The 15,737-nt window shown below is 48.0% G+C and overlaps 1 protein-coding gene across 1 annotated transcript in view; it reads left to right on the top strand.

Annotated features, from left to right (window-relative positions):
- Nucleotides 1-15,737, top strand: part of Taf4 (TATA-box binding protein associated factor 4) — a 74,413-nt gene that overhangs the window by 38,001 nt on the left and 20,675 nt on the right. The window contains exons 2-7 of the mRNA XM_006976041.3: nucleotides 5,938-6,098; nucleotides 7,331-7,450; nucleotides 10,424-10,543; nucleotides 11,231-11,353; nucleotides 13,326-13,415; nucleotides 13,909-14,154. Of these exons, the coding sequence (XP_006976103.2) occupies nucleotides 5,938-6,098; nucleotides 7,331-7,450; nucleotides 10,424-10,543; nucleotides 11,231-11,353; nucleotides 13,326-13,415; nucleotides 13,909-14,154 (860 nt within the window). The remainder of the gene's footprint in view (nucleotides 1-5,937; nucleotides 6,099-7,330; nucleotides 7,451-10,423; nucleotides 10,544-11,230; nucleotides 11,354-13,325; nucleotides 13,416-13,908; nucleotides 14,155-15,737) is intronic.

Raw genomic sequence — 15,737 nt, 5'->3', positions numbered from 1 at the left:
TGTTTAAAGACCACCTATCTATCTAAATATATTTGTTTATGATCTTGAAAACATACCTAACATGGCTAATTTTGACTATTATAGATGACTATTAATCCGTATTTCATTATATATATATATATATACATATATATAATGCATTTTAAATGAGCTGCATAAACATAATATCCTAAACAAGAGTAGAAACATACATATAGTATAACAAAATTAACTTTAAATTTGTATCAATAAATCAAAATCCATACCAATGTAAAAGATTTTGAGATTAATAGTTGTTTTTTTGGATTAAAGTAGATTTAATAATCTACCCTTTTATCCTATATCATAGGATATCATTTCTATATCATATCCCTTTTTTTTTCTTTAGAAAGAGATCTTTGAATTTACCTCATTTGTTCAGCTTTTTTTTTTTTTAAGACTATGACCAATAACAACTTGTAACCACCCCTGTTAAATGATAACAAACATCCATAACCAATATTTTGGGAATTTGGATGTGGTTCTCTAGACTACTTCCTGTTGTTTGTGGGCACTGTTATCTTTGGGGGAACCTTGAGAAAATTGGGATAATAATGAAGTTCCAGCTGGAGTAGTCTGTGAGGCTGGGCCATCTCAGGCAGTAGCCTTGAAGCTGTTTTGGATGCTGGATCACTTGCACCATTCATTTTTATTGGTGTCTGGTCTGCTTGCTCTGAAAATACATAAACTTTTAAAGGTAACATACGTATCTGTGTTAATGCAAGTATAGACTGTGCATTGTACATAAGTCAGCGAAAGATGATTTTTTTTTGCTATATGTTTGAGGAGATAAAATATACACCATGTGTCTTGTAGGTTTTTTTTTTTTTTTTTTTTTGGTTTTTTTAGGTTTATTTCTTTATGTGTGTAGCCAGGTTTCAGGGATCTTTCTCAATCAGATTTGATCTTCTTTAACCTGGGATGAATCCCCAGCCTTTCATTTCCTGTGGAAATAAAAGCATAACCTCTTCTCCAAAGCAACATACATTTTGACTTACATTTTGAAATCAAGATATTTAAAAAATATATAGGTTCGTTTAATCTAGCAGCTTTAATCCAGTGTCTCTTAGCAGCCATTGCTCCTTCCTCAGCAGTTAAAAATTTCAAAGACAACACAATAACATACAGTATCCAGACTCTATGTATTTTCCATCTTTACGTGCCTTTTTTTTTTTTTTTAATATTACTTTCCTCTTGGAGGATTTATTAAGGCAACTCCACGTAGTTAAAATGGAGGTTTATTTTGAGGTAACTTACAGCTAGTAAAGGGGTTGGTTACAGGATCCGGGAGAGATGAGGTACAGTCCAGCGGGGTTCTCTGGAAAACTCCGCTCAGTGGTCTACCATCTAGCGTCCAGCGTCACCAAGAACCAAGAGTGTCTGCACATCTGGATCTCAGGTCTTAAGGGCTCCCCTCTGGGCCCCGCCTCAGGGGCAGGTCACAGGTAGATGTGACAGTTACCGGAAGCCTCACTGGGGGTAGTACTTCCAGGTCAAAGCTGGAACATCTACTCACTACACTTTACTCCCCTTTTTAAGAACTTTATTCTTTTAAGACTATATTTTTAAATCTAAGTCTGTATATACTCTTTCTCTTCTCTCTCCTAAGCCTTTGCACATTTTAAAACACACTGTGACCTGTTTAGAGGTTTTTTTCATTTGAATCTGTCTTCACTGTGTATCTGTAATCCTTTTCTGTCTGCATGAGCAACGGAGAACCCGCCATGCAGTTTGCACTGGCAGTTTAAGCCCAATAGCAGGCGCTGAGAGATGCCTCTCTGTACCAACACCCGTGAGAGACCGTGGGAACCTGCCATGCGGCTTAGAGCATGACCTGCTGGCAGCTGCCAGAAGATGTCTGTACTGTGGCCATCATGAGAGACATGAGACTAAGAAGCTGCGTTTGGCTCCATTTTTGTGTCTTTAGAACCTTTTATAAGCTTTTTTAGGTCTTATGTGGATGTATGTTCCACATTGGGCGCCATTTGTTGGTGGACACTTTTCTGTCCTGGCAGCTGCTTCCCAAATAACCACTCAGAATCTTAATATTAATTGTAATTGCTCAACCAGTAGCTGAGGCTTGTTACTAGCTAACTCTTACATTTAAATTAACCTATATTTCTTATCTACGCTCTACTACGTGGCTTATACCTTTTCTTAGTAAGGCATGCTCACCTTGCTTCTCCCTGCATCTGCTGGTGACTCCAGACTCTGCACTTCTTCACCCTGGAATCCTCTTAGCCTGGTTTTTCCCGCTTAACCTCCTCCTGCCCAGCTATAGGCCAGTGAGCTCTTTATTAGTCATTGAGAGTAATACATATTCATATTGTGCAAAAAAGATTGTTCCACAGCAGTGACTGGACATGCTAATCAAAACTGCGCCTTATCTTTAGACCTTTGCTGGTTCTTGGTGTGTGTGCATGCCCCACGAATGTGTGCTTGCTTGTGTGTGCATAGATCTTTATGGAGGTGCTGTTGACATACAACAATATCATGGTTTCAGTGCGGTTTGCTAGACTGACACACACATGCCTGAAGTCACCACCAGTCATGATAGTGAGCCTTCTATCACCTGAACATGTCTGCTGTTCCCCTATTCTCAAGCCTTTACATGTTTGTCAGCTTTCTGGAGTTGGGTCCTGGAACATAGAAGTATATAGTATGGACTCTTTTCCTGGCCACGTTGATTGAATGTGTCATTTGAGGATCACCTGTATTGTATCCATAGCTCATTTCTTTATTCCTGAATACTTTCCCATTGTGTAGATATCTTAGATGTTGTCTCTCTATTGATGTGTTTTGTTGATCTCAGTTTTGGGTTGTCAGAAATAAGACTGCTTCAATTAGCTCAGGTCCAAGTGTCTCTGAGGTAGACTGGAGTAGAGGGCTGCATCCCATCATGGTGTGTCATTTCCTAAGATTGTAGCACGGTGTTTAGGGGGTCCACCTCATGCTGCTGGAGTTCTCTGCTTACGTTTGGTTTCACTTCAACTGTAGTAGTGGGTATGGACAGCGCCACACTGTGGGTTTAATTTGCACTTCCCATGTTGGCCTGTGACACTGAGCTAATTTATTGCTATGGGTTATGTCTTTCATCTCTGGGAACTGTCTGCTTGGATCTGTTGCCTACTTGTAATTTTCTTGCTGAGATGTGGCAGTAAGTCTGTGTGTGTGTTTTGTACTCCAGCCCTCTGTCTGTGTTCCCTGGGTTGGTGACCAGCATTTCCTCTAAGCTTCTTGAGAAGAGAGGCACCTGGAAGTTTGGGTTTGTCAGTTGCCCATGTGTTCCTTTATGGACCATGCTTCTGGACTGATTTCTAGAATAGTGGTGTTGTCCTTTTCTCTCCTGGAGTGCTGGTCTTGTGTGTAGACGGTAGATCCAAGTTTTTTTTTTTTTTTTTTTTTTTTTTTTTTTTTTTTTTTGCCTGTACCTGTCCCATTGTCCTTGCTCATTCAGGTTTCTGTCCATCTGTATGGGCCTGTCTCTGCACTCTGGGCTGTTGTGTTGATGCACCGATGAAGTGCTGTGTGGTCTCTGGGGATTTCTGAGGCATTTTGTAGATCTCCCTTGGGTACAAACCCATGTTCATGTCCTGGTGTCATTGCATTTCTTGAGAGCATACATGTTTGAGACCGAGCATCTGAAATGCTTCCCTTCCTGTTGCGATGATGATGTGGCTGGGTATTGCCTTCCTGGTGGCAGGTCGCAGGCCCATCGGGTCTGCTGTCTGCTGTAGCGCCCTAGTTGTGCCAGCTTCACCTGAGTTCTGGGCTTCCTTCCCTGAAGTGATCGGTGGTGGTGGAGTCCTGTGTAGTCTGGAGGACACCATCTCACTTCCTTATTAACGAGGCAGAGATCTGCTGCCAGTGCCGGGGACCCCATCCATGACATACTCTCTTAAGTGGTTACTCTCCTTTTCTTTCATCACTTGGAGCTTCTGAAATGATCCCCTCAATTTTATCACATCCTTTCCACCAAGTCTCTACTTTTCCTTCTGCAGTGTCTTCTGGCCATCCGGTGGGTATTGGATGTTCCGGTAACATTGAAGGGCATTCTGATGAATTCTTACTACTGTTAAGCAGATGTTTTCTAGAGAGAGGTGGGACTTCTACATTTGTCTGTTTAGGTCTGTCCCAGGTGTCCAGGATCCTTGACTGTCACCTGTTATTTGCATGGTGACACTGAAAACCTCTTCACTCAGAAGAGCTGGAGGAACTGGGTAATGTTAGCTTTAATGAAGAGTTGAGTCAGAGGTCAGGGATGGAGCTGAGGCAGAGCCTGTGACCACTGTGGGCTGACTGGGGCCTTGCCTACTGGGCTCCACAGTGCCTATATTGGGTCTTCACACCCGGCAGTCAAAGGGGCTTCAAAGCATGAGGGTAGGCTGGCATTGAGAGCCTCTCTACCAGAGGATCCCCTGTCAGCCAAGGGAACAGAGTTCCTTCAGTCTCTTCTGCATCTGTAGGGAAGAAGTGCCTCTTGAGGAATCCTGCAAGGGGCCTGTGCTCCACCAGCTGGGCTGGACCATACTCTGGGTATGTGTGACAGTGGCCACAAGGGTAGTCAGACAGAACCTCCAAGACATGTGGCTTGTACCTTGTTAGGTCCACAGAGAAACACTGGCCACAGTGTGCTGATGTGGTTGTGTGAGGTAGTTCTGGAGGGACATTCATTTCTTTAACCAACAACAGGGCTTTCAGGATTAAGAATTTACTGAGTTCGCCAGGTGGTAGTGGAACATGCCTTTAATCCCAGCACTCCGGAGGCAGAGACAGACAGACCTCTCTGAGTTTGAGGCTAGCCTGGTCTATAAAGCAAGTTCCAGAACAGCCAGAGCTACACAGAGAAACCCTTTCTCAAGCAACAACAAACAAACAATTTTTACTGAGTTCAAAGAGACCTTGCTGCTGTTTCTGATATACTCAGAGTTTGACAGCATCAGAGACTCTTCCTGTGTGATTGCTCCGACTTATTCCTCACCGAGGGAAAGCCCAGGGTCTGCTGGGTGTACAGCTTATAGGAAGTTTGAGTCTCAACACCCCTCCCTTTATCCCTTTCTTCAGTGGTGTGTTACTTTGCAACTGTGTCCTGTTGTGTTGGGTTGAGGGTGCCTGTAACTCCATTGTGGGCATTAAATTTAAGGCAAGAGTGCTGCTGTTTCTTCTAGAACTTAGGATACAATTGGTTGCTGGTTTGAAGCCAAAATTAGTCAAACTTCACTGGCAGAATTTGCTTTCCCAGAATTTCAAGAATTTGGATGGATGAGAGACTGTTCTGTACCTGTTGCTTTGGACAGTGCCTCTGTGCGTCCTGGTCACCTGGGGCAAGCACAGCCCCTGCCTGATCACAGTAGTATTCCTATGAAGAATAGAGGACTACACATTTTGGTTTGGTTTGGACATTCTGAGGCATCAGGCTGGAGAGACTTGGCCTATGGACTGTAGAGGTGATGGTGTCCTGCACTCAGAGGCAGGACCCCAGCATTGTGAGCACACTTTAGTGTGTTGGACAGAGAAATGTGGAGAAGGTGCAGAGTAGTTACCCAGGACATGGGCTCATGGGTGTTGGGAGCCTGCACTGAGGGGTACCTGCCACTTGGTGAGTGCAGACAAGGCAGAAGCAGTGGCAAGGCTGTACTTAGGTACCTACATCTGAAGAGGCTGCAGGGCACACATCTGGACTGAAGCTGTGGCTACTGAGCTTGGCTTTACCACTTAGGTTCCTTGTGAAAGGAGATGTACTGTGGTCTTTGTGTGTTTGGACAGTCCTCCACCATCCTGTGTTCTGTCTTCCCTGAGGAACCAGCTGCTCAGCAGCTGCTCATATATTCCTCCAGTAGTAACTAGTGCCCTGGCCAGTGTCTTTCTTGTGCTGGAGTAGGGAGTGCTTCCTGATGCCAAGTATCATTTGTCCCCCAGGAATGGTCCTCGTGCGGAGTGAGAATGGGCAGTTGTTAATGATCCCTCAGCAAGCCCTGGCCCAGATGCAGGCCCATGCCCAGGCCCAGCCTCAGAGCACCATGGCACCCCGTCCTGCAACCCCCACAGGTGCTCCACCTGTCCAGATCTCCACCGTGCAGGTGAGTGCACGCATGGTGAGTAGGTTAGTGTGAGGTGGCCCCAGCTCAGCCTGGCTCTCACCCATTCCCCACCCTGCACACTGGGGATGTTGCAAGAGTGAAGGAGTGTCCTGTGTGAGTGGACACTGAGGCATGCAAGTGTTTTCAAACCCAACCATCAGGCAGGGTATAGGACGGCTCTGGTCTCCCATTCTCCTCGCTGAGACCATTTGCTCTTGGAGGAGCCAGCTCTTGTGGCCAGTGCTCAGCTTGCTGACTGAGTTGGGTTACAGTAGACACTTGGGGTCAGCTCCCTTGTCTGAGCCCTGGCCTTTCACTTGTCACCAGTGGGTTCACCTTTCTGTGTGTCCCAGTGTCTTTTTCTGTAAGGTGTGGATGTAGTGGTGCACAGGTCCTGAGACTGTCTTGAAGACAGGATACTTGAAGTACCAAGAGTGTGTAGTGGAGCAGAGTGCAGACCTCCCAAGCCTTGAAGTCACAGAGCTTGATGCCAAGCTGTGTTGTCCCCAGTGTGCAGTGCCCCCACTTCCCCAGCACAACAACCCCTGTTGTGTGCTTTGTGTGGCCTTGCTTTTTTCCGATGCCTTCCCTAGACACCTGGCGGCTAAAGAGATGATGGGAGTCATCCTGATAACTCTGAACTCCTCTGAAGTTGTGCCCTGTCCAGTGGATGGGGGGTATGTGCTGGAGCTAGGCAGAGGGTCCCCACAGGAATGACATAGAGCACCTCTTTGAGGTCTGCAGTACAGTTGTTTCCTGCGTAGGAAGCGTGTGGACTGTGTTGAAGGTTCTCTGTGGTGGTACGCTGCACTTCTCCGTCAGACCTTTGCATCTCCTCTCACACAACTCTGTAGCCACCTCAGGACTCGAGGTGTCTGCATCCTAATTGACACCTGCCTTCCCCTTTTACAGCCTGTGGCTTGGAGGACTCGGCGTGTCCTCACTTTCTGTGCAGGCCAGTGTTATTCTAAGAGCAGTGCCTCCCCTGGCTTTCCAGGGGTCTACTTTAGAAGATGGCGTTTGTAGACTTCACTAATAAAGTCTGCTTTTAGGATTTTCTGTGAAGTTTCTGATCATACATTTTTTTCTTTGGCTAGAAAGTTTTGGGCTTAGGATGATTTCCTTATAGGTAAGTAGTAAGCTGTGGGTTCCTGAGTGCACTAGTGTGACTTCAGGAGTGTGTGTGTCACCTACTGTAGCTCATTTTAGATGACTCCTAACTTATTTTTCAGGCTCCAGGAACACCTATTATTGCACGGCAGGTGACCCCAACTACCATAATTAAGCAGGTGTCTCAGGCCCAGACGACGGTACAGCCCACCACAACCCTTCAGCGGTCTCCTGGGGTACAGGTAAGAGGGTGCAGCTTGGTGCATCAATAGGGCTACCCACTGGCAAAGCATGCTTTTGCTTTCATGCAAAGATTGGGCGTTAGGACTTTTTATATTGCGTACCAAGTTGAATTTGAGGATGCAGGTGCACAATGAAGAAAATGATTTTTCTGTATCCGAATGCACCCTACATCCTTTTCCTTAAAGAAAAAAAATTAGCATTATCAGCATTCAAAAAGCTCGTTATAAAGTGTAATTAGGAGTGTCACCTCATTAATACTTGACTCGGCATCTTTGAGGAAGTAAAGTCTGTGGTGAGGAGAGTTTGTGCCTGTGCTGTGTGGCCCCATTCCATGCTCATGGACAGTGCTGGTGCTGTGTGTGCAGGGTGTCCTCTCACCTTTCTGGGGCATATTTGTAGGTGAGCTGGGGGGTGGGGGTGTTCTTTCCTCCCCGGGTTGCTTTCCTAGCAGGTGACCGACCATGCCAGCTTCACATGGCTTCCAGACAACACTGCCCCCCTGTGGCCCTTGCTGTGATGACAGCACAGCCCTAGAAATGATCATCTTTCTCTTCCTTCATCTTCTTTCTCTCCATCTCTCCCTTCTTCTTCTATCTCCTCCTCTTCCTTCTCGTCTTTTGAGCTAAGGTCTCAGGAGGTAACCCTGTTTGGTTTGGGACTTGCTGTGTGGACCACACTGGCACACTTGGAATGTTCTTCCTGCCTCTGCCTCCTGAGTGCTAGGAGTTGTTTGTAAAACAGTGTCCTAGGTAGTGGTAGGGGAGAGTGTCCTGCAGATACTGGTTGTACCGATACAGGTTGATGCTCCTGAGGCGCAGCTTCTAGCATATGAAGCCAAGGGGAGGAGCTTAAATTCCAGGGGCTCCTCTGTTGCATAGGGCAAAGCAGATGGTAAGAGTTAAGGAAGGGGCTGGTCAGGGAGGTCACACCTGATCAGAGAAGACATAACATGATTGGAGAGATGGACCCGGCTATGGGAGACATTCCTAGTCAGAAGACATATCTGGTCAGGGAGACAGTTGGCCTTGGAAGATGTCCTTGGCTGGGGAGGCCAACTAGATTAGGGAAACCCTCTCTTTGGGCAAAGTGCCTTAAGGGTTCCTGATGTTGAGTTTGTGAGCAGTCATACTGTATAGGGCTCTGGCTTTTCTATCAAGTGCTTGCCACACTGTGCCTAGGTGATGTGCCCACTTATGTGATTTAAACTGCTGTGTTCCTGCGTAAGCTGCACTTCCATCACAGTGGGAGTCTGAGCTGGGTGATGGGCTGCAGGGCATCCCCACACATGGGCCTTTCTATACTCTTTTCTCTTGGAGCTCAGCTCCATTTTCTTTGGTGGCTGTGGGGGGTCAGAACAGCTTGGAGAGTAGTTCTGTCGCAGGTTGTGGTAAGCCAGCAGAGACGTCGGTGTGTTTCAGGAGCTGGGGTCTAGGAGACCTGGGGTTTCCTGAGAGGAACTCCTAGTGCTGTCTGCATCTGATTAAAGTATCCGCTTTTCTGATGAGGAGGGGGCTCTAGAAGGTAGTGAAGCGCATGGTAAGCTGTGTGTCATGTTTAGTGAGAACAAATGCATTGAAGTAGGTAGATAGGGTCTCTAGTCAGGGTGAGGTCTGTATCCCTAGGTCCATAGCAGTCAGGTGGGAAATAAATCTTAAAGTGAAAGGAAGTTGGTGAGAAGGGTCCCTGTGTTCTGGCTGCCCCGGCTTGTTGAGTTAGCCTCTGGGTTTGTTCCAGCACATTATCTTCACATGATGTTTTATTGGTGGTTTCCAGTCACAAGGACAATGCATGCGTATGACATGGAGACAGTTATCACCCCTGAATCCATCTCCAGCTATAGGGTAACTTGGGGGGCAGGGAAGAGACCCAGAGGCAAGTCAGTGCTGGTGCAGCATCCTTAAAAGCACCTATGGCTGGAGTACTCCAAGGGCTTTGCTCTAAGGGAGCTGAAGACTTGCCTCATGCTGCTCCAGAGCTATCCTTAGTGGGTGGGGTGGGGGTGGGATGTCACACTGTTCTCTGCCTTCAGATGGGGGTGGGGGTGGGGGGTGGGGCAGTGTTTAAAAGCTTAGAGTGAGAAAATGTAGGCAGCTAGATTTATAAATTGGAGAGGCACTAATTTAAAAACCAGTAAATATTTCATCATGATTATTCAAGAAAAGCAGAAATCTTAGGAGTGGGGTGGGACTGAGGGCCAGTGGTTTGGAGTGTCTCAGTCATTTGAAGTCTAGGTGCCCATTTGCTTTTTCTTTCTTTCTTTCTTTTTTGTAAAGATTTATTTATTTATTATGTATACAGTAAGCCTGCAGGCCAGAAGAGGGCACTAGATCTCATTATTGATGGTTGTGAGCCAACTTGTGGTTGCTGGGAATTGAACTTAGGACCTCTGGAAGAGCAGCCACTGCTCTTAACCTCTGAGCCATCTCTCCAGCCCTCTAGGTGCCCATTTGCTTTGCAAATGCTCTTATGTTTTGCCAAGTAGCACCTTTCCACACTCGATGTGGCAGTGTTAGCAACCCAGCTCTGTACCTCAGCTTGCTGTGGCTTCTTGACAAGGCTCAAATTTGGAAAGCAGAGGACATTAGTGCAGGGAGTTGTGGGCCCTGTAGGGGGTGCTGTATGCTTGGTCACAGCTGCCTTTTAGCCAGTGCTATCAGGAGTAGCTTCTGAGATAGGAGGTCACCGGGTTATCCGATCCTCTATGCTTGTCTCTGCAACAGCTGTCAGACTGACACAGATTCTCAGTGAAATGATGGGTTCAAGTTTGTAAGGTTTTATTAGAGATGCAAATACATCTCCTGTCATTATCACTCTAGTTCTCAGTGTGGGTCTGCCATGGGTGCCCTTGGCCACCTCAGGTGGCTGCAGAAGTGTGGCCACTCGGCTATTTGGGCCCTACTTCCCCAGTTTTACTTTTCTGGCTTCTGCTGCTGTTGAGAGATGCATTTACCTTGTGTTTTGAACTCTTCTAGCCTCAGCTGGTTCTGGGTGGTTCTGCACAGACAGCCTCACTCGGAACTGCCACAGCTGTTCAGACAGGGACACCTCAACGAACAGTCCCCGGGGCCAGCACCACCTCCACAGCTGCCACGGTAAGAACTCCCTTCAGGACCCTTAGGGACAAAACCAGCCCATTGGTACTAGTGGGGAAATGGAGCTGCTGTACAAAGGGGCTTGAGAATGTCTCAGCGCCCACAAGCCAACCAGGACCACTGGCGGCATAGAGGGGACCCATGCAAGTCCCTTTATGGGGTGACCTGAGGGGCCCTGAGTATCCTGCTTGGGATCTGGAACCCTGCGGATACCTGTGGAAGCCACGCACATGTAGCTGCTGAGCACCAGTGTGTCTGTCTGCTTTCACTTTCATGCTACTGCTTTTCCTTTATGAACCTGGAGCTTTGGACAAGCCGGGCCCATACTTTGCAACTTCTTTTTTTTTGTGTGTTCTTTGACAAATACTTTTAACTATTTTCAGGAGCTGCTTGGGACTTAGTCTGTTGTGCACATTTTGGCAGCAGCCTCTGCTCCTGAAATAAGGGCTTTGTCTTGGTAGATGCATCTTCCCTAGAAGGAGGTTGCTAGGTTGAGAGATGCAGGCTCGGTGGCCTTCAGCGTGGCTGATTGCCCTTCTGAGAAACTTCTGGCTTGTGCAAGAAACATGTTTCTTGGAAGAAGTTTAAACGCTATGTTTACGTGTTTTTCAGACCTCTACACATTTCACTGCAGTGAGATGCTGTGATGAAATCTCCTATAACTTATACCTTTTTATTTTAATACAGGAAACTATGGAAAATGTGAAGAAATGTAAAAGTTTTCTATCTACATTAATAAAACTGGCTTCCTCTGGTAAACAGTCTACAGAGACAGCGGCTAATGTGAAAGAATTAGTACAAAACTTGCTGGTAAGAAGCTCAGTTGAAACTCTCTGCCTCAGAGCATGGTGTGTGACCTGCAGCCCATGCTAAGGCTGCCAAGGTGACCTGGGTGGGCAGATGAGAGCTTGTGGAAGGTCCTGGAGAACAGAGGTGTGAGCACTGTCAGGGCAGGTGGTTTGCTTGCTTGAGTGTTCTGGGGACTGGGCTGGTACCCCAACCTTCCTACTGTAATTAGATGAGTCACCTGATCTGCCAGCACTAAGAAAGAATGGCTTCCAGGACCCCCTTAGCAGCTGTTGCCTTGCTTGAGAGTCACAGAACACACACCTGATGGCCAGTGATGGCCAGTGACAGCCAGTGCTAGCCAGTGCTGCTTAAGGTGGCACCCCGCTTTCTCTTCTCTTTCCTCTTTTAAAACTGAAGGAAACAGGGAGGATCCTTAACTCCAGTTTGTGGGCAGGTGGTCTCTGGTGCACCTGCCCCAGCTACACCTCCAGCATTTGGTGCTGGTCTGTAAAAGGGGCCTGTGCTGCTGATGTGCAGGACTAGACTCTGCCACTGGCTGGTGCTCCTGTCTCCCTGTCCCATGGATATTTTATTTTAGCAACTTGCTGGAGTCAGGGTTTGAACTGGGTTCCTTGTCTTGCACTGCAGTGACCTTTGTCCCTCCTAACCTAAAGCACCTATGTCCTTGCTCTGTTTTCTTTCTTTTCAGTTTCTTTGTTTAGGGAACAGGAATCTTTGAGAGTGTTGTGCTTTCTGCTGCTGGCGTTCGCTGGTTGAGCCCTGCATTCCTAATCCTTTTCCTTTCCCAGGCGTTTGCAGGCCAGGCAGGGTGGCCCGCACTGCTCTGATGCCTGGGAGGCCCCATCCTTGTCCAGTGCTGCCTTCCCCACCTGCTGGTCCTATTTACTCCTTAACTGTGTCCAGCTGTCCACAAGGTGCTACACTTTCACCAGGGCCCTGGGGCCTCCTAGCTTATTCTTACATGACCTCTTTGTGGCCTTGGGTTTCATAGGCTGCCCCTTCTGGCCTTTGCATCAGTCAGACTGGGGCTCATCTGCCTGTAGTGGGTGCCATTCCCAGGATCAGAAATGTCGCCAGCCTTCGTATTTTATCTTGGCCACTTCTGCCCTCCTCAGAGCCTGGTGAGGGTGGCTGCTCCTCACGGCAAAGGCCAGCTGCTGATGCTCTGTGCTCCGGCGGCACTGATGGCATCCCTTCTCCCCTGCCAGCTTGGAGTCCAGCTTTGTGTTACTCACATGCCTCTGTTACACTCAGGACACAGATTGCTGCCATAACCCTGTTCTCAACAGTCTACCATTGCTCTGCCTGCTGCTGCTGCCTTCCCCAGGTTTTGTAAGCTCTGGACGGATGTTACAGTAGTCTGTGGTACCCTTCTTCATGACAGCATGGCTAGTCCTCTGTTCCACTTCAGGTGTCTAGTCCATGCAGAAAACTATTCTAGTTCTCATCCATCTTACAGGGTTTTCCAGCCTACATATCAAGTCCTCAAATGTCTAACACAACCGTGTATGCCTTGCTTGTGGACTCTAAGGTTTCACCTTTGGTACTATATAGGCCCAAGTATGGGTGCTAGTCTTTCCTGACAGGTGCCCTACTCCTTGACTGGGGTGGGCCAAAGTGTTGCCCTTGGCACTCTGTACCACAGCTTGTTTGTTTCCTAGCAAAATGCCTGGCACTGGGTAGGTGCCTGGTAGGTCCCGAGTGAAAACACATTGAGCGAGAAACCTATGGGAGGTTGGAAATGAGGACCAGTAACTGGTCATCTAGAGACCTGTTCACCAGCTGATGCTCAGAGTCCATGGGGACGCCAGACACACATACTCCTGGGGATCTGCATCTGTTACATTAAGCAGCATGTACAGGCACAGTCTGCAGTCAGAGGGGCCAGTCCAGTGTGATGCTGTGGTTGAGCGTGTGCCATGAAGTCGTGTGAAGATGTGTCACAGCAGTGCCAATGTGGTTTATTTTTCAGGATGGGAAAATTGAAGCAGAAGATTTCACTAGCAGGTTATATCGAGAACTGAACTCTTCACCTCAACCTTACCTTGTGCCTTTCCTGAAGGTAACTGACAGGTTGTGCTGCAGCAGTGTGGTCCAGTCACGTGGGGTGTCACAGCCGCCTGAGTCGGTAGGGACAGCGTGCCCGGTTTTCTGTTGAGAACAGGCTCTCTGGTAGCTGAGCCCCCAGTGGCAGCTCTGGCATACTCACACGTAGGACCAGTGCTCCCTGCGGGGAAGGGTTTGCTCAGAGAATAAGCTTGGGGACCCTGACAGTGTTGGCGCCTCTTAGAGATGCGTTTTGTTTCTGAAATGCATTTTAGCCAGTTTTTGCTAAGAAATGCATTTTGAAATGCATTTTGCTAAGTTTTTGCTAACAGTTTTTACTGTTTAGTGAGTGTGGTTGGAGTTGGGTGACGTTAGTACTTGACGCTGTAGATGCTTATGGAAGTATTAGTGTAAGACTTATGCTTGACGGTTTATGCTTCTGAACTTTTAGGACAGTAAAGCACTTGTGTCCCAGCTGTGCCTAATCCCACATGTCTGTCTGTCCCCAGAGGAGCTTACCTGCCTTGAGACAGCTGACCCCAGACTCCGCGGCCTTTATCCAGCAGAGCCAGCAGCAACAGCCACCTGCCTCGCAGGCCACCACTGCACTCACGGCTGTGGTGCTGAGCAGCTCGGTGCAGCGCACAGCTGGGAAAACAGCTGCCTCGGTGACCAGCGCCCTCCAGCCCCCGGTCATCAGCCTCACGCAGCCCACACAGGTTGGCGTTGGCAAGCAGGCACCGCCCACACCACTGGTATGAAGGCGCGAGCCTGGCATGGTGCTCTTGCCAGCCACCATGCCACTTAACTCACCAGCCTGGCTCGGAGCCTCTTTCTGGAAAGAGCAGGCAAGAAAGCTCCTGCTGGAAAGGCGTGTGGTGGTTCTCTTAAGTAATTGAAGTGTGAGCTGCAGGTTGAGGCCCACGACTTTGTATTATATTTTTCAGAGAATGAAGTGAACTTGGTGGCTTTCTTACTAGCAGACCCCTCACCTTGTTGTTGGGGTTTCCTGTAGGGAGCACATTGTGTTTAGTGAACCTCTTAGGAGGATGGTCTCTGGACTTTGAATGGTGCCTGAATGTTCAAACCATTGGGATTGGGGTAGGAGGTCTGTCAGGCTTTTGCATTTGGGATAGTGCAGTCTGGCTAATGCTCAGGGAACTGAGGGCTGTTGGCAGGTGGGTCTGGCTTTGTCTGGTTTGGATTCTTTGATGGGGCCAGGATGGCTCTTTGCTGTGATTGCATTCAGAGTGTACATCTGCCACGAACAACACAGGCTCACCACACCTAGAGAGGTGAACTTCAAAAGGGGCTGGCTGTACAGTACAGTGCTGTAGGGCATTTATTTATGAGGTCTTAGGTTTAATAATTCCCAGCTCTGGGTGGTAGTGGAAGACAGGGGGATTAGAATTGTTATAAATGAAGCTTAAAAATGAGCAAGGGATTGAGGTGGAGGCCTGCACCAGAGCTGTTTCTGCAGCAAAACATGGCGCGCACACCACGGGATGAGCAGCTCAGGCTGGACTTTCCACTGAGAAACCACTAAATGCAAACACACGCAAAGTCACCTTCTTCAGTGGGCTCTGAGACCCTCCGGCCTCAGGCCCGGGTTTACACAAAGCTGACCTATCTGCCTCAGCTACACGCACAGGCACAAGTAGAGTTTGGGGTGGAGGTGGGGTCAAGGCCTGTGACCTGTGGTACCCACTGAAAGCACACCCCCCCCACCCCCACTTTTTTTTATAAGCAGAGTTGGGGTTTAAATCCTAGAAGGACTTCAGAATCCTGTGCAGACACTATGCTACTGTGTTACGCCACCAGCCACACAAAAAGTCTCCTTTACAGAAACTAGAATTCTTACTAGAAAACTCTTAGCCCAGGAATTTATGGACAGGCCATCAGGGCTTCCTGTAGGCCAGACCAGAGCACAACCAGTGCCCTGTGGGCTCTTGAGCCTGTTGCAAGCCTAGGGCAATAGGCCAGGCAGCAGGGCTGAGCAGGCTCTGAAGTATGGGGGCTTGGCCCAAGGGTGATTTGTCTAAGCATGGTTCAGGGAGTGATGGAAGGGACAGTCTGTGTTGGACAGAGAACCAAGTTTAGGGCAGAACTTAGAGATCCACCTTCAGTCCAATAGATAAATCACCTGATCCTATAGAAAATTTAAATTGGAAATAAATCATTTGAGTGTGACCACAGTGTTAAACTCTGCTGGCAGGTTGTGAGAGGCCCATGCTCCTTGTGGGGTCTGAGCTCAGCAATTTTGCTTGGCTGAAGCCCCCCAGAATGTGCCTGGGATCCAGTACAGGTCCTAAGTGTCACATGCTCCGTGTACTTGCTC

The sequence above is a fragment of the Peromyscus maniculatus genome, chromosome 4 (assembly GCF_049852395.1).
Source record: "Peromyscus maniculatus bairdii isolate BWxNUB_F1_BW_parent chromosome 4, HU_Pman_BW_mat_3.1, whole genome shotgun sequence".
Lineage (NCBI taxonomy): Eukaryota > Metazoa > Chordata > Mammalia > Rodentia > Cricetidae > Peromyscus > Peromyscus maniculatus.
This window is presented reverse-complemented; position numbering and strand designations above follow the sequence as displayed.